This window comes from Zootermopsis nevadensis, unplaced genomic scaffold (genome assembly GCF_977971745.1).
Source record: "Zootermopsis nevadensis isolate Lab colony 2312 unplaced genomic scaffold, Znev_1.0 Znev_ptg000021l, whole genome shotgun sequence".
Lineage (NCBI taxonomy): Eukaryota > Metazoa > Arthropoda > Insecta > Blattodea > Termopsidae > Zootermopsis > Zootermopsis nevadensis.
This window is the reverse complement of record NW_028259153.1, coordinates 21,906,121-21,924,063: the sequence shown is the minus strand read 5'-3', so window position 1 is coordinate 21,924,063 and position 17,943 is coordinate 21,906,121. Positions and strand designations below refer to the sequence as shown.

The 17,943-nt window shown below is 39.5% G+C and overlaps 2 protein-coding genes across 9 annotated transcripts in view; one reads left to right on the top strand and one right to left on the bottom strand.

The window, feature by feature from the left end:
• GluClalpha (glycine receptor alpha 1) overlaps positions 1 to 6,419 on the top strand; it is a 51,273-nt gene extending 44,854 nt beyond the window's left edge. For 4 of the 8 annotated variants that reach the window (XM_022064690.2, XM_022064691.2, XM_022064689.2 and 1 more), the window contains 2 exons: positions 765 to 827; positions 2,275 to 6,419. In XM_022064690.2, the coding sequence (XP_021920382.1) occupies positions 765 to 827; positions 2,275 to 2,508 (297 nt within the window). In that variant the 3' untranslated portion in view covers positions 2,509 to 6,419. The remainder of the gene's footprint in view (positions 1 to 764; positions 828 to 2,274) is intronic. The other 4 variants (XM_022064692.2, XM_022064693.2, XM_022064694.2 and 1 more) reach the window with 2 other exon arrangements.
• On the bottom strand, positions 6,340 to 16,269 carry LOC110830149 (facilitated trehalose transporter Tret1). The gene is made up of 5 exons (XM_022064687.2): positions 16,154 to 16,269; positions 12,309 to 12,561; positions 10,615 to 10,733; positions 10,308 to 10,540; positions 6,340 to 9,087 (listed from the first exon to the last, which is right to left on the bottom strand). Exons 1-5 carry the CDS (start codon positions 16,263 to 16,265, stop codon positions 8,311 to 8,313), a joined length of 1,494 nt encoding a protein of 497 aa, XP_021920379.2. The 5' UTR covers positions 16,266 to 16,269; the 3' UTR covers positions 6,340 to 8,310.
• Positions 16,270 to 17,943: the final 1,674 nt, after the last annotated feature.

Sequence of the window (17,943 nt, the reverse complement as noted above, 5' to 3'; positions counted from 1 at the left end):
AATCATTAATTTTTTTTTAAATTTAATTAATTTTGTTTTTGGAATGTTCAATACAGTAATTTGTGAAACATGTTAATATCATATTAGAACATTTTCTGAACCAGCTTCATCACTATCTGAAACAAATGAATTAAATTATGTTGGTAAAATGTTATTTAGGGAAGTCATATTAGAAACCCCCTTACAAATTTCTAAATCTCCTGTAAATGTGTTTATTTCTCTGTGTACTAAAAAAAACAGCGCATGAACAGTGTATTTAAAAATTCTTAATTTATTTGGAGACGTTTTGTCACCTAATAGCAATTGTAAAGGTATACTGGAAAAATTTAAATAGAATTTATTGAAATTAGGATCCCGGATGTACCCTTTTTGTATATTTCGTCTACTTTGATAGATACTTGTAGCCTGTTCTTTATAAATCCAGTACCCTCGTGACTCTACCAGTTATTCCCGGCGTCTCTTCGTATGTTCAGTCCTTTCTGTTTCGCGGCTGAACTACCATCGAGGTTCATTTACGTAAACTGGCCAACTGTAACTCAAAACAGCCATAAAAAAACTAAGTATTTTCTCTTATGTTAGACAGGCTTTTCAAATGGTAATGCTGATGCTTAATACTGTTAAGTTCGATGATGAGAGAATTTTACGCTGAAAAATAAAATGTCGTTTATGATGAGTCAATGAATGAAGGTAATGATTCCTGTTGTTTGTTTTAATTATGATTGTGAGTCCCAAGTGACTTGAGGCCACCCTGTTGTGTTCTGTAGCCTCCAACCCTACTAGAACGTCTGCTTGCCAAGCTGAGGCTAAAGGCGAAGATACGTGCGTCTGTAAGTATGTAGAAAGCTTTGTGGCCACCACAGACATCACATGCCACAATTTACTGGGTTGTAGTGACTGAATCTACCCCCGTGGCAGTCTTTGGCTCGATCAAACGGGGACCTCGGTAAATGTAGCAGGTCAGAACCTGGCACTCCTCTTTGTGTAATTTGTGTGGTAAATTTAAGCATGCGTTCACAGAACCTAGTGTGTGAGCATGTGGTGAATGTGATATTCGTTACTTGTGAAAAGTCTTTTGTTTCCCCTGAGATATTTCTGTGTATACCCATCTGATTGAAAAAAAAGTTGTCAGTGGAACCACGGTTCCGGAGAATTTGACGTAAATACGTCTATACGGAAAGGAAGTTTATATATTGGCTTTATTCTAAATATTTCCTTTATACATGTTTTACAATTGAGTAAAGTTTGATTAAGACATTAATCAACTTGAATTAGTTACGCTTAAGATGGGTCTGTGGTTATTTATTTAATGTTCTGTCTGACGACAGGTCCATATGAACAGGATCCTTCCATCCTTTTCTCGGACTGGGACCTGTTCATATACGTTCTTGGCAGATGATCCAGAAGTGGTTTGCCATTGCCTTCTTCTGTGTGTGAATGGGATGCCACGGAGAAACCGGGGAAGCCCGCGGAGGAAAACTCCGTGTTGCCTAGACCACGGCCTTGCCCAACACAAGTTATAAATTCGGGCACCGCCGGGAATCGAACCCGAGACCCCAGGATTACAAGGCCAGCGTTCTAACCGCTAGACTATTTTATTATTTAGTGTTCTGTCTGACGACAGGTCCATATGAACAGGATCCTTCCATCCTTTTCTCGGACTGGGACCTGTTCATATACGTTCTTGGCAGATGATCCAGAAGTGGTTTGCCATTGCCTTCTTCTGTGTGTGAATGGAGTAATTGTTGGGATGCCACTGAGAAACCGGGGAAGCCCCCGGAGAAAAACTCCGTGTTGCCTAGACCACGGCCTTGTGGTAGCTGAATGTAATGTAAAGTAATGAAATGTAAGGTAATGAAATGTTTTATATGTAACAACAATGCCGAGTAAACAGATAACGTTTCCTAGGTAACCATCTTACACATTTTCATGACGCTTTTTTACGGAATGACCCTTCCGTATAGACGTATTTACGTCAAAAAAGATTTTATCCTTAATCTGTAGCGTGTTCTGTGTTGCTAATTCCTCTGCTTTTAGTTGCGATTAATTCCCGGAGTGCTGCCCGAGAGTCACTTCATTTGTAAGCTTCGTTACGAACACAAAGCTGTTTTGTTATTGTCGTTCTGAGTTAATTAGTATTCGGTGTCTATGGAGGAATTTTGCATGAGTTCCCCTAGAGACTTTGATCAGCTTCAGTTGCAGTTCTGGCACAATATTCTCGAGTTCTTTGGTCACGTGTCTCAGTGACACATAGAATGTGTTGTCTGGATGTTACAGAAGCCACTGGTGCGCCGTCCAGGTGATGCCCTCACCCTGGAGAAGGTGCGCCAGTGCGAGATCCACATGCAGCCACAGAGAGACAACTGCTGTCGCACCTGGTTGGCCAAGTTTCCGACGCGCTCCAAGCGGATAGACGTCATATCTCGCATTACATTTCCACTCGTGTTTGCTCTTTTCAATCTGGTCTACTGGTCCACATACTTGTTCCGAGAGGAGGCTGAGGAAAACTAAGCATCCGGTAAAAAGTGATGGTCCTCTCTTATCCACCGGATTCGCTCACCGAACAAAATTGCCGTTGCTGACGGTACTTAAATTCAGACACGTAATGAAGAAAGTGGTTTTGACTTTCATTAACAGTTCTTACATGATACTTATGGTTCAACGGGGTTTAATGGGCCTTTTTACATGGTAGACAAGATAATGAAATGAACTCCGCGATTATATAATTAGCTGTGAAATTGTGTTTCACAATGAAAAAATCAAATGAAAATTAGATATCTGCTAAAAAAAAAAAGGATTAGATATTGTTAATATGACTGTGAAATTAATTAAAATCAATCACTGACAATCTGCTTTAGTAAAGTTCTTCGATATAGTTGCTTCAGTGGGACGTACTATTTGAATGTAGTGGTGTTTAATCGCACAGTACAATAGAGCTATTACTTTTACAATGGAGCAGAGACAAGAAGTTTGTTTCATTGCTGAATTTGAATGAAAAACTTCCTTCACAGTCATTGTACTTACATAATGACTACACAACGAAGATAACATGGAAAGCACGGGCACGCTATATCAGTAACGCCAACCACCAGTCAAGTTTTTCATCTTCAAGAACTCTTATTTAGTAGATGATGTTGGTATCACTGCTTTTAACAGCTGATTTATAATTGATTTTCATGAGAACTCAGGAATAGGTACCATATGGGAAGGGAGTATGATTTGTTTTGCGGCAGAGTACCACTTACAGAACTAGGTAGACATTCGGTGAACAGAAAATGCCAGAGAAATAACCAACTCACAAAGGTAATATTACGGTGGATGGTAAATATTTCATTACGAGGTGTATCACAGTAAGTAATGATAGTTATGATGGGTTATGGCACTGTAAATTGAAAAGCATTATGGTATTAAGTAGATGGTGTTCGTGTGCATTAATTTTCAACCCTGCTTACACGCTAATGTTTTAGCCAATCCAATATAAATTTATTCTGAGAGGTCCTGTGAACAGGTATTAGTATTTTATTTTGTTCCATGTCCACAATGTAGGCCCTAAACATCTTAATGAACATTTGATAATTAGATGCAAGACTAATATAGTAAGCATGATTATTTTTCCCTGGCCAGCAGTTCACACGTGCTACCAGTTGGCAAAATTGTTGAATGTTAAGTTGCAGTTGTTACTTGCTTTTACAGAAATCTCAAAATATATTTTATTGCTTCTGTTTATATCTCTCATAAAAGAATATGCTATTCCTCTTTTGGAAAGTGAATTAAATAATGTGATATGTATACAGTCAGTCACATGACAATCTGGAGCATGTTAGGATATCCTTAGGGCTTTGGTCTGATTTTAATGTCCAATCATAAAAGGAACAAAAGAGAAATGGTGATTATTTTTATTTTTCTCTTCCAGACTTCATGATAACTTGATATTCTTTTTGTTATACAAGACCAGCGTCTTAACAAAATGTTACATGTGTCAGGCTCTTGTAAATGAACCTTCAGGTTCCACAAAAAAAAGGGCAACTACTAGTTTCTCAAGAAGGACTCTGCTCCATGGAGTTAGTTTTAGTACTGAATTTTTAATTCAGTGATTTTATCTACATATATGATATCTTGCCAAAATCTTAAATTCATTATAGTGTTGAATAATTCTTATGGCACACCAAAGCACAAGGCACAAATACACACACACACAAATTTCTGCATCGGAATATGTGGGATATATGAAAGTAAAAAATTTTGACAAAAACTGTGCATTCTGTTTGTTCATATGGAGTCTGTCTGTGCCTCAGTATTTTTTTAAAAATATTTTAAGATAGTTTAGCTCAAATTCTTTCTGACCTTTTATTTGCTGAAACAATATTTATGAAGTCATTTAACAAAATTATAAAACATTTCATAATGTTTGTTATAAATGTCTAATACTGTGAATGACTGTACTTGGCTAGGATTTATAATAAATGCAAATACTGGGATTAAAAGCTGACAGTGGAAGAACAGTAATAACGTGGATCCTAGAAATACAGATTTTTTATCATACGTTTTGGATGAATAGCTAAGGTAGTCTGGTGTCTTAGCTATTAAATATTTTAAGTTTTAATATTACAGAATTTGACTCAAGGTAATACATATTAACCTTCTGAAGCTGAAGTTTACATTTATGTGGCCTCATAATGTTCATGATACATGTCAGAACAGCACAAAGGCAGCCATTGAATGTGACTGTCAAACCTAACCTCAAATTGAATCATATGATAACAGAATTCTAAGCCATGGCTTTTGGGGACTGTCAAGAGAACAGCCACCGTTAGAATTAATTAAATTATACAGGAAGCTTACATCATTATATAAAACATCAGCGAGTGAATCCCAATCAAGATATGAAGATGGCTGTCCTATGAGATCGTGTACCAAGTAGTCTGGTAGATATTAACCAGTGTTTCAGAGGAAAATTTCTGCCCTCATGATGGGTATTTTAAGGTTTTTATATTACTATTTTATATTTTACTGTCCGTGAGTTGTGTATTAGTTATGGCCAGGTTGTACATCATTCTTCCCTGGGGCTTGTCTGGAATCTAAGTAAGGAATTTTTACTTTTTCTGGAGGTAAAGTTATTGATGCACTAAACTGATTACTCACTTCCATCTGTTGTAGAGGTCTAGATTATATAAAACTTCATGTCATTGCCCTTGTAAGTAAACCGTTCCTTATTCCTAATTATTTTTCACTTCAAATTTGTTTCATATTATGTTATATGCTTTTTCTTAAGTGCGTTAAAGAACTTGAAGATTATCTATGGCATTCAAAGTCAAAGGAGAAATGTAGGCAGGTAAAGTTAAGTAGGTTTTGTATGAGGCAGTCACAGCTCAGTGTGCTGCTATTATCCATGCCTCTCACTTTGCATTGTGCCATACAAACATGGTCAAATATGCCCCCACACAATCCAGATGCTTTGCATCATAGCCTAAAATTCTCCATCTGTTTGTTCATAAGAAATGTTTTGAAGCGATAAGATGGAAGTAACTGGAAACAGGGTCATAGCAGAAACAATTAGTTTAAATGGATGGTAAATGGAGTTTCATTGGCTCGACAGGAAATGTTTGCTAGTGACTGTATTAAAAATCCTCTTGAGTATGAACTGCCTTTAAGTGACCATGTGTGTAATCATCATTATCCCTACTTTGTATTTAATAAATGTGCAGTTACTTTCATGACCGTTCATTTTATGTGGTTTGACTGACTGTAAGCCGAATCCTGTCGAGTATGGGAAGATGCCCTACTGCACTGTGCATATGACAAAACTTTTGATATATCTGCTCAATACTGTGAAAGAGTGCTAGTGACTGTTAACTATTGCAGAGTTTATTAGTATGAATGTACGTGTAGAACTTGATTAGTGCTCTGTCTCATTTATAGGTTAGGTTTAGTGATAGAACTTGTCTGTCCACTGCACATCAGGACTGGTCACCTCACTGTAGGCCACTTTGTCATCACAACTTGCTGTTGCTAATTACAACTAGCTTCTGATTCGCTCACTTAGTCCTTGTGATGCGCACTTCTAGAAGACCCTGCATCTCAGCTCAAAAAAAAATAAAAATTAAACAACAGAGAGGACACTGTTGGATCTCCCTGGTGGTAGATCATTGTTACATTTTGTCACTGGGCATCTTGAAGTTTGTATGAACATGTGATTATTACAGTCTGATTTAGGGAGAATGTGTAATATTCATATGGATTTAACATAACCTCACAATATATTTACCATGTTCTTCCCACAAACAGGTGACAGAGTAACTTAGAAAGAAGTAAGTACAGATTAAAGATATAATGAAATGTATGTTAATTTTTTGTCAGATTGTTTATTATTCATATAATGATGATGCTCGTGTGCACATTGTAATAAATGCACTGATGTTTGACTCTCTCTTCTTTTGTTCCAGTCAGTGTCCATTCCTCATCCTGGTGACCCTCACATTACTTCAGAATGAGATAATTAATTCTTTATCAAGCGATTTAAATTCAGATGACTACACTGAAATCTGTACTGTTTATACAATAACAATACTCTTTAATATACCAAGTTTGGCAGTAACATTTTGAAAGTACTGTCAGTAAATTAAAAACCACATGACTCTGTGTGTTTTGGTAAGATGAGTATTTGACATTAATCCTGCATTGATTGCATCCTGTTTGATTTGCTTTTCCCAGTGGACGGAACATAATCTTTAAAAGTAGCCATGTTTATTTTCTTAACTTAATTTTCTAGATATTGAATAAATATTTTACAACAACGAAGTAAATAACTGTAGTTCAGCATCATCCAATATATCAATAAATATTACATTGTTAGAAAGGTCTAACATGAAGTAATCTAACAATCATTTAATTATTTACAGTTGTAGGCCTACATATGATGTAACTATGGCTGGACACCCTGGGTGTGAGGCCAGTTTACTAACAAAGGGCATGAATCAGCAAGCGATATTTTCAAATATATTTTTTTTTCCATAGTTTTAAATAAAATGTAACATTACATTGCAGTACATTATTATAATACATATTTTTACGTAAATATCATCATCTCCTATAAAGAATTGGGAGTTGGACAGTTGCTCAAGGCAACTTGTCTTATTAGTCCTTTTTAGTTCCTTAGAGCAGCAGGTGACAACCCTGCTTTGCCCAAGGAGAAAATATCTTTGGTACTGATTGCATTGAAGGCTGAGTGGACATGGTAACTAAATGAAAAACTTATTGTGCCTCTCAGGAATCAAATTATGACAGTCCAGCCAATAGCCTAGTAATCATACTGCCTGACCTACATAATAATCAGTATTAAGTTCAGAGACTTTGGCAATAATGGCAAAGGGGCATCTGATTTAAAACACTGCTTGACCTCCGTGAGATTATTTGAATATTGACAACATGCTTTCTGAAAGCAGTGTGACGATTTAGATTGTCATTTGTTTGTTCATCTTTGATTTCAGTACGAGTGAAATCTATTTCCTATTAATGTCATAGACATCATGGATCTCTGCTGAATACTGTGAAACTACAGTGCAAGTCTTCAGGGCGTTAATATTTGTAATTTTCTGTGTTTATTACCGTAACAATTGCGGCTTTATGTAGAATGTAAACTATATAATACAAAAGTACTTCGAATTTTAAAATGAAGTAAGTTTAGAAGTTCTATTTGACGTGTGATGTGACTTTGCAATCATGATGCAGAAATAACCGACGTAACCTTGGAAGAGGTCTCTTTCTACACCCGGAAACACCTTGAACAGGTAAGACATATATTCCTTGACGTTTATTCTTAGTTAATTGATAAGAACTTTAGATAAGATAGTCCAGAAGTTTGTAAAACAGTGAAACATTCTGAGGACCAAACGAAAATGTGCAACTTATCCCTGGTGTAATGAATGCGCATGACGAGAGGGGGAGGGCATAAATTACGCTGACTGACGTCGGCATATCTGTTCTGCACAGACCAGAGCCAAAGGTACAAAGCATTATTCTCACACCATGTGGCTCAAGGCGTCGTTGAATCTCCCTATTCTAATCATCATTCAAAGTAATTCTGCTGCCCGACGTCATTAAACGTAAGAATACACCAAAGACCTGTCAGAATAGATAATGTCTGAGTCATGATTCGAAAGCTTTACATATTGAGAATGGATGTTAACCACTACATCACAGAGTTCGGTTCGATAATGAAGCAGGCTGGAAAGAGAGAGAAAGTTTTTACATCTGTCTGTCAATGCACTTGATTCTCAGCTAGTCCACTAACCCGAACACAGAACACGAGGACCATTATGTTGAGATGGTGAAGACAGACTGTTGGTCCCCTGTTCTTCCCACATGTTTCTCTGGCTTCGCTCCATTGAGTTCCAGAACGATGTTCCCCAGAGACTTGCCCTTGGTCTCTGGAACGAGGAAGAACACGAAGAATATGCCCACAGTTGACACACCAGCGAAGAACCAGAAAGTAAAGTAAGCGCCAAGCCCGTCCACAGCCACCTGGTACAGCTTTGTGACGAGCACAAAACAGAACGACAGCAGCATGGCTCCGATGGATAGGGCAACGCCCTTCACGTTCGAGGGGAACATCTCGCCCATCATGGCTATGGGCAACGGCCCGATACCCAAAGAATAAGTGACAAGAAACACCACAAGGCAGAGAAGGGGGAGCCAGTCGTAGGCCGCAGTGTCCATATCTGTCTTCAAGTGTATGTACTGGTATGCGCCCATGACGACAAGTGACGCAGCGCAACCGAACGTTGACGTCAGCAGAAGAGGTCGCCGTCCTAGACGGTCCACGAGGGACGAAGTGCTGATGCTGGCCAGTGTCTGGATACCGCCGACCACGATGGCACACTCGCTGGACGACAGAGAGCTGCCCGGGGTGATTTCAAACACGTCTTGCGCATTGGACAGGATCGCCATGATGCCTCCGAACTGCTGGATCAGTATCAGGCCAATCATGATGACCAGGGCGCGACGCGTTCCTCTCGTCGCGATCAGGTCACGTGGTCTGCTCTCCTCCTTCATCTGCTCCGCCAGGACGTTCTGGATGCGCGCTAGCTCCTCCTGAAGAAGGTCTGTGTTCAGTTCGAATCACGCTTACGACGACAAGGATGTTTATACGCGGTTCCTCTATTCCAGTGGTATTCAACCTTTTTTGTTCGCGTACCCCCCAGATATAATTTCTCTTCAACTTTGTACCCCCAAAGTTGTTGGTGTATAATTCAAGTTATACATAGTATATAATCTACTTCTAAAATAAATTAAATAAATTACATTACTGATTATTCAGTGTTTATCATAAAATAATATTTTTATTCAAAATTTCACGTACCCCCTAAGATGTCTTCGTGTACCCCCAGACATAATTTCTCTTCAACTTTGTACCCCCAAAGTTGTTGGTGTATAATTCAAGTTATACGTAGTATATAATCTACATCTAAAATAAATTAAATAAATTACATTACTGATTATTCAGTGTTCATCATAAAATAATATATATTTTTTTTAAATTTCACGTACCCCCTAAGATGTCTTCGCGTACCCCCGGGGGTAAAAAATCGTACTGTCAAAGCCTCTCCTACAGTAACTCCATTGTCACGTTCACCTGGCACACCGGTTATCACGGACAAGACTCTGGTGAAGGAATATGCTTACCACTACCGAGAAGAAAATTCCGATCTGTCTCTTGGTTTGTCGCTTTATCGACCGAGATATTATATTATATCAGATAATTTTAATAGCCACGGCGGTCTAGCGGTCAGAACGCTGGCCTTGTAATCCTGGGGTCTCGGGTTCGATTCCCGGCGGTGCCCGAATTTAGAACTTGTGTTGGGCAAGGCCGTGGTCTAGGCAACACGGAGTTTTCCTCCGTGGCATCCCAACAATTACTCCATTCACACACAGAAGAAGGCAATGGCAAACCACTTCTGGATCATCTGCCAAGAACGTATATGAACAGGTCCCAGTCCGAGAAAAGGATGGAAGGATCCTGTTCATATGGACCTGTCGTCACACAGAACACTAAATAAATAAAATAAATAAATCAGATAATTTATCGCCATTAATTGATTCCGTGAAGAGTTTCAGTTCGTTTTCATCTCGTATTTTGAAACTTATAATTTCTTTCAAATGTCGTTTGTCTTGTGGGTTGTAACACCGTGCGGACTTTTAGGTAAATACCAAAGTTTCTGAGGAAAATACTGCCTTTACCTTCAGGGCTTAAGCTTAACAGCCCAGAAGATCAACATCGAATTCTTAGCCGCCATGAGAACCTCAGATCTTACCTGTATATGTTGACGGTCTGTCTGTCCGCGTAGTCTCATGAGAGCGATTTCAGCCTCGTCTCTTCTGTCCTGCATGAGTAAGAAGTAAGGACTCTCAGGCATGAAGAACATCAGTACCAGGAATACGACGGGGAATACGCTCGACAGCACACCGAGGGTGGTATACGAGACGTATGGACCCAGACTGTACTCAAACATTGAGCCCAAATTCATCATTAGCTGCATCAGCGTCCCTGTAAGACAATGCGTCATGTGACCTCAGGATCCTTTACCCGCCGTCTGTCATAACTGAGGATTGTAGTCCTACCTAGGATTCCTCTCACACTATCCTCGGCGATCTCCCCCAGGTAGATAGGACACACAGCGAACGCGATCCCCGCGCCGAGTCCACACACCGTGCGCGACACCATGAGATCCACCGCAGACCTGCAGAAGGTACAGTGCGATTAGAATGTGAGTAAACACAACTAAACATTCATTTTGAATCAAGTTTTCTTTCCTGAAAACACTTCCGTGTTCATTATATTGGCTCCGATTTTTATGAAAATCGATATGAATCGATTCAATAGGTCGTGGAATCATAATCTGTACTCCTCCCTCAGTATTGTCAGGGTGATTAAGTCGAGAAGAATGAGATGGGCTGGGCATGTAGCGCGCATGGTTGGGGCAAGAGGTGTGCACCGGGTATTGGTTGGGAAGCCTGAGGGGAAGAGACCGCTGGGGAGACCTAGACATAGATGGGAGGATAATATCAGACGGGATCTATGGGAGATAGGAGTTGAAGGAGACTGGATTTTGTTGGCCCAGGACAAGGTCCGGTGGAGGGCTTTGGTTAGTTCAGTGATGAACCTTCGGGTTCGGTAAGCCAACTAGTTAGTTGGGTCCACTATTTGGGAAGCCTGAGGGGAAGAGATCTCTGGGGAGACCTAGACGTAGATGAGGATAATCTCAGGCGGGATCTATGGGAGATAGGAGTTGAAGGAGACTGGATTTTGTTGGCCCAGGACAGGGTCCGGTGGAGGGCTTTGGTTAGTTCAGTGATGAACCTTCGGGTTCGGTAAGCCAACTAGTTAGTTGGGTCCACTATTTGGGAAGCCTGAGGGGAAGAGATCTCTGGGGAGACCTAGACGTAGATGAGGATAATCTCAGGCGGGATCTATGGGAGATAGGAGTTGAAGGAGACTGGATTTTGTTGGCCCAGGACAGGGTCCGGTGGAGGGCTTTGGTTAGTTCAGTGATGAACCTTCGGGTTCGGTAAGCCATCTAGTTAGTTGGGTCCACTATTTGGGAAGCCTGAGGGGAAGAGATCTCTGGGGAGACCTAGACGTAGATGAGGATAATCTCAGGCGGGATCTATGGGAGATAGGAGTTGAAGGAGACTGGATTTTGTTGGCCCAGGACAGGGTCCGGTGGAGGGCTTTGGTTAGTTCAGTGATGAACCTTCGGGTTCGGTAAGCCATCTAGTTAGTTGGGTCCACTATTTGGGAAGCCTGAGGGGAAGAGATCTCTGGGGAGACCTAGACGTAGATGGGAGGATAATCTCAGGCGGGATCTATGGGAGATAGGAGTTGAAGGAGACTGGATTTTGTTGGCCCAGGACAGGGTCCGGTGGAAGGCTTTGGTTGGTTCGGTGATGAACCTTCGGGTTCGGTAAGCCATCTAGTTAGTTAGTTAAGGACGAGAAGATTCTTCAGGCTCTCCGAAGTTAATCTAAATGTTATCTTCCGTTTTTCTTCTTCTCGTTCTTCCACGTGGACGTTTTCCAAGAGGCTTTCTCCAAAATTCTAAAATACCCAAATACTTCATTCGTTTTTGGTCCAGATATTTTTCTGAGGATTTGTAAGTTATGTGCTTCCTATACGTCGGTGTCTACCGGCAGGTACTTAAGGCGTTATAAGCCCAGAATACGAATACTGACGTCTCCAGGGTCGCCAGAAATACAGATCCCATATATAGCGTACATCATCTGCCTTATATGATTTTTGCGACAAAGTTCAATACCTGGCAAAAATGATGAGCAACCACGCCAGCAGGAACGGCAGTGCAGAGAAAATTAACAGAGGTCTGCGTCCATATTTGTTGACCAGGTAGCCGGCAGGCAAAGGTGCCAGGATACCGCCCACCCCCAGCAGAGATACGATCCATGACCCCTGGTCTCTGGTGATGGGAATGTGAGAATGGACTTCCTCCAGCTTTGGTAGGGTCGGCGAAGTCCACGATGCAAAAGTACCGGCCATCAGGAACGTGAGGGCAGCTGTAACAGTGACCGTGAACACGCTGTTAGTTGGCCAGCTGTCTGAGCATGTCGTGCAATGGTGTCTGAATGTATCACGTGGATAGATGAGAAATATACGCGTAATTTTAAAGGGAAACTTGAGAGTAAATTAAATTGATCTTGCTGTCAAATACGACAAATTTTCGGGCTATTTTAAACCCGGAAATTAACCTTTGCGTTAAATATGTCTGCGGTTTACAGTTCATGTTTCAGAAATTATAGCTTGAAGTTGAAATTTAAGGGCTTAGCGAAGCAGGGAGAGGATTGTGAACCCAGTTTATGAACGAATAGATACACGGCTTCACGGTAACAGATAACGTGGTGCACTGCGAGATGTTGACTATCGTTTTAACTTTCCCCGAACGTATTAAAGCTTAACAAACGTTGGCTAGACAATTATATCGTCCTCGCTCGGCCTTGGGAGACCTATTTATGCTACGTCGCGCTTTAAAATCGCTTGTTTCACTACAGAGAAACAGTCACGAAGCAGAGAGTCCTGCCTACATCTGCTAAGATTAGGAAATGTTGCAGCAAATCTTAATTACATGTCACTTTCGTGTGCCTGCGTTCGCCTTGCGTACTGAAAGTAAAACGGAAAACTGGAGTCGTCGTCAGTGAAGAGGTGACTCAGATGAAATAGAGTGGAACCCGTTTATAACGAGATCTCGGGTATTACGATATCTCGGGTATTACGAGATCTCGGGTATTACGAGATCTCGGGTATTGCGAGCAAACTCAGAAGAAATGATGTAGGAGAGACGAGGTGAGTCCTACAGGAGATTCTTCAAATGATACAGCGTCTCCAGATGAAGTTAAAGACATAATTTAAATAAAAAGCTGGAGTGTTTCGTATGATTCTGAAATAAGATAGCGGGTATGTTGCAACGCGGATAGTGAAAGCGCGTATACTGAGAGTCCCCTGTGTATGGAAACGACAGTAACAGATCGGAATTATATTAAGGATAAAATTAAGACTATAATCAGTCCCGGAAGTTCATGCAGTGAGGATTTCTAAGAAGGATTTTTTCTTCGTAAGTAGATCGTAACTTCAGACGAAAGGATTTGAGGTTCTCTCGACTTTGAAAATGTCGAATTTGATCTTCTGGGTTTTGACGCTTTGTGGCCTCGAAGGCGTTTGGGAGAAACGTGTCAGAGTTAATAATATAGGTGTAAACATTTATTATTTTCGCTGTGCATGCTCATTGACTTGATTCCAAGAATATGAGGTGAAAATTGCAGACGGAATAAGACGATGTTTTTGGAAATCAGATTTTCCTGTTATTTGGTGTGACGTGAATTACGTGTGACCTTCTGTATACCTTTCACTATAGAATCTTAATAAAATTTATTTGGAATACATAATAAATGGTTTATTAAGTCAAACACGTAGCTTAGCTGTAAATACTAAATATTATTCCTAACCAAACGTTCTTTGTTTAACGCGTCTGCTCGAATAGTAAGTGGCTTTTATGTAATGTATTTGCGAATTTGCTTATACGAACAGATCGTGATATAAATTATTTTCATGCAAATCAGACATGACAGCTAACAGTAATGCTTCATTTACATTTGTATCCGGACACAGCATCGTAAAAAAACAAGGAAGCATCCTTTGAGAAACCTGAAAGGACAAGGGAATTTTATTACAATTTATACAAATTCTGCTGCATTGTATACTAACACGTTCTGAAATTCTTGCGACGATTTTCACAGAGGGAAATGGCACAGAATGCTTCGTATAGACGTATTGTTCGTCGTGATGTAACGGATTAAATGACCTTGCGGCGTAAGGAAAATGCTAATTGACTCGACCTTGAAGCCGTAATGTGGTGCTGAATGCTGTCCTAAAAACATCGCCCCTTACCAAAAAATGTTACCACTATTGGACCAATCTGAATTATGTATTATAATATGGCTCCGTTGCTAATGATCCGACTGAGATACTAAAATTCTATATAAAATATTAAAGAGTAAAAATTTTAATAATTAGACGAACTACGATAAAGTTAGATAACTAATGAACAACTGAGTCTATACACCGTGCGCAGAAGGGTGTTTCTGTCTGGAGGTCAAGTTAATTCTCCGTTTAGACAGACTACTATTATATATGTTATGGACACTGGAATCCTGAGTTCGAATCTTGGCTGGGAACTGATATATATATATATATATATATATATATATATATATATATATATATTTGCATTTATTTCTGTTGTGGCCGGTTTGATTCTTAGGTAATGATGTCAGATGTCGATTCTTGGTCCATGTTGTTCCTCTGGGTTATGATGCCATAGATACCAACGTTTCGGGAAAATACATATTATGTACATTTTAAGCCCTGAGGATAGATACAATGTTTTTTTTCCCCCGAAACGTTAATGCCTACGTACAAGTCCACACAGCGTCACAACCAACATGAACCACCGGGAATATTTTCACTGCCGTGATAACTTGAAATCTCACGTTAAATAATCCCTGTTTAAAAATTCATCAGAACTAGAACAAGCCGGAAACCCTAATAATTGATTTGACCAAAGTTGATTCAGTTGCATTAGTTACATGTGACTGTCAACACACTAAAGAAATCAAATAAAATCTTACTAAGACTGATAATATATAAATTTCAGATTGAGGTACGTATGAATATGGCTGTCTACTTCTGGGTTATTGCGTCGTGTAGTCTGGTAGAAGTTTACCAACGTTTCAGAGGTGTTTGCTGTCTCCATCATCGCCCTGATGATGGAAGCAGTAAGCACGTCTGAAACGTCGGTAGATTTCTACCAGACTACACGGCACTACGACCCAGAATAAGGCAGCCATCTTCGTAATCACTGTAATTAGAGCATCAATCCTACAAATATTTTACAAGATGGTAAAGTTGCGTCATATTGTGATATAATAAGTATATATTAAATCTTGTCCGTCTAATCACATTAATTCTTATTAAATATTAAAATATTACAATAATTAACATTTAAAATATTTAAAATATTAAATGATGTTCTTTATCGAAATATTCGATTTACATTAGACCATCATTTTTTCATGTTTCACGACATGTTTCAGTTCCTAAAAGAACCAATATTTTACAACTGCGTTATTTACCACTTCACGTACTTGGCGAGTTTAAAACACTCTGCAGGATGTGGACGAAATTGTGACGGAACTCAATTATGATATGGCTGTGACCAACGTGTGGGAAGTTTTTAGCCGAGGAATTTCCCGAATTTTCCAAAAATTAATACGCGCGCCTTTCTTGAATTTTTATTAATTTTGGTTTGCAGTCAGTTAAGCGTTTTCTCTTATCTGCACAGAATCGGTGATCTTTTATACGACTAACAAAACATTCAACACTTCTTGCCAGCTAAATGAGTTCACAAAGTTTTATTACGCAATTCTTTATGCTGTACATTGCACGTGTAGCCTCAATAAATGAATTCTTCTATCGGCTTCTGCTATAAACGCATTGACATAATCACAATCTTTAGATAGCGTTGCCATATCACAATAGACAATTCAGGGTTTGCAATTAGACCGTTTTCTACCCAATCCCTGCCTAAAAACTTACCTGTGAACGCCGCTGCGTACTGCAAGGCCCTCCTCCACTGTACGATCTTCAGCATTTCTTTACTTCCAGTCTGTTCGGTGCGGTTGGTAACTCTGACATTGTTAAAGTTCATTTCACACGACCCCCCTCCTGTATCTGACATACTTCGTGACGTCACAAATATTCCCCTCCAAAGGAAAATTATTGTTACATACAGCGTGTTTACTGAAAGGTTTCACCATTTCATTAGTAAGATTCACCTGTTGAAAAACATATTATAGAGGGTGAAGGCTGCCGGTTATGTACTAAAGTTAGCAAACCAGTTTTTGTGTTTGACTGAGGTCATTCGTGGCTTTTTCTTACACTCCCTGACTTTCAAGACAACTGCGATGGAAAATTGGATAAGAAGTAGATAATAATTTGGGATATTTTCAGACAAATAGATGTTACGATAAATTGACGAAAAATCTCTATCCGAGAGCTGGAAACAGCGCGTTTATTATTATTGTACGAAGGATGTTGTAAATAAAAAATTACTGTATTAGAAGACCATAATTTAACTATCGATGACGTAACACCAACATTTCTCGCAAGCCAGGAGGTGTCCATGTTTAAATACCTTCGTCCTTTCAACAACAAAGAATTGCTTTCTGATAAGGAAAGTGTAATCTAAGGAAGAAGTTTATTTCGGTCGACTAGTCCGCGAATGCTTCGAGCGAACAAAATCATGGGGAATACCCCATGATAACGTCATCATTTGCTAAATATTTTTCCGGGCCAATTTCCCCCATTCCGTCCCCGAGCGAGATACAGAAGTGAAGTTTCTTGTGGGTCGGATGGCTTTATCAGTTAAGCTGGCTAGCTTTGTGTTATTACTCGCGAACACAAGATGAAACTACGTCTTCCTCATGTTCGTATAATGATAATGCTATAGTAAATATACATTAAAGTAATTTAGTAACCACGATTACGCGGAGGCTTTGTATTAGCATCGGGTGAAATTTACACAACCGTGAAATGCGCAAATTCTTGTGTCATGTTATCAGTTTTATACGTACTTAAATATCTCGCTTGCAGTGCCTTTGTAATTATTTCGCGTACCGAAACAAGTGAATGATCCTTCACGGTTTTAATATGCAAATATTTAGAGAAATCTTTCCTTCAAGTCCCAGAATTTTATTACAGTTACAATGGTATTAAAAAGAACTTATAAGAACAAATATGTTCCTTATTTGTTTTATATGCTTTAGTGTAGTTAGTGAAGCTAGCAGAAATATTGAATTAATGATTGTAGAGTACAGAAATCCATTTCTGTGAATATACAAGGCTTCAAAAACTGTTCAATATTCAAGCGGACCCCTTGCATGGGCGGCAACTTCTCTGACATGCATGTAGTCTAAACAGCGATTCGCAGGCGTTTACACATAGGATTGTTCTTTATTGCATTTCTCAAGAAGGCAGTTTACGTGAACATAATTCGGGACAAAATTTTGGTACAGAAATCGCATTAAGACGTCAAAAATGTGGCTTTGTACTTTGCAGCTGCTGAACAGTCAAGAACAAATTATATTCCGAAAATGCCCGCAAATCATGTAGAATCCTGTCTTGAACCATAATGATTAAGAAGATATTCATAAATGTTCGTAAACCTGTTTTACGAGTGCAAGTCTTGGTATATCACATTCTAAGGAAAGATCTTGTGGATCTGTAGCTAGCTGCATTATCGATTGAAGTATCGTAATTTCGTACACTGCAGCGTGGATGACATCCCGATCTCTGTATGGTGCTGCCATTTGAGAATTAAATGTGAA

What these genes read in the sequence shown, in the direction of transcription:
- LOC110830149 (XM_022064687.2), bottom strand. Translation starts at nt 16,265, where the DNA reads ATGAACTTTAACAATGTCAGAGTTACCAACCGCACCGAACAGACTGGA. An exon ending in GTACGCAGCGGCGTTCACAG is followed by an intron (nt 12,562 to 16,153) that starts GTAAGTTTTTAG and finishes TCACTGTTACAG; the next exon opens with CTGCCCTCACGTTCCTGATG. An exon ending in TTGCTCATCATTTTTGCCAG is followed by an intron (nt 10,734 to 12,308) that starts GTATTGAACTTT and finishes TACCTTCTGCAG; the next exon opens with GTCTGCGGTGGATCTCATGG.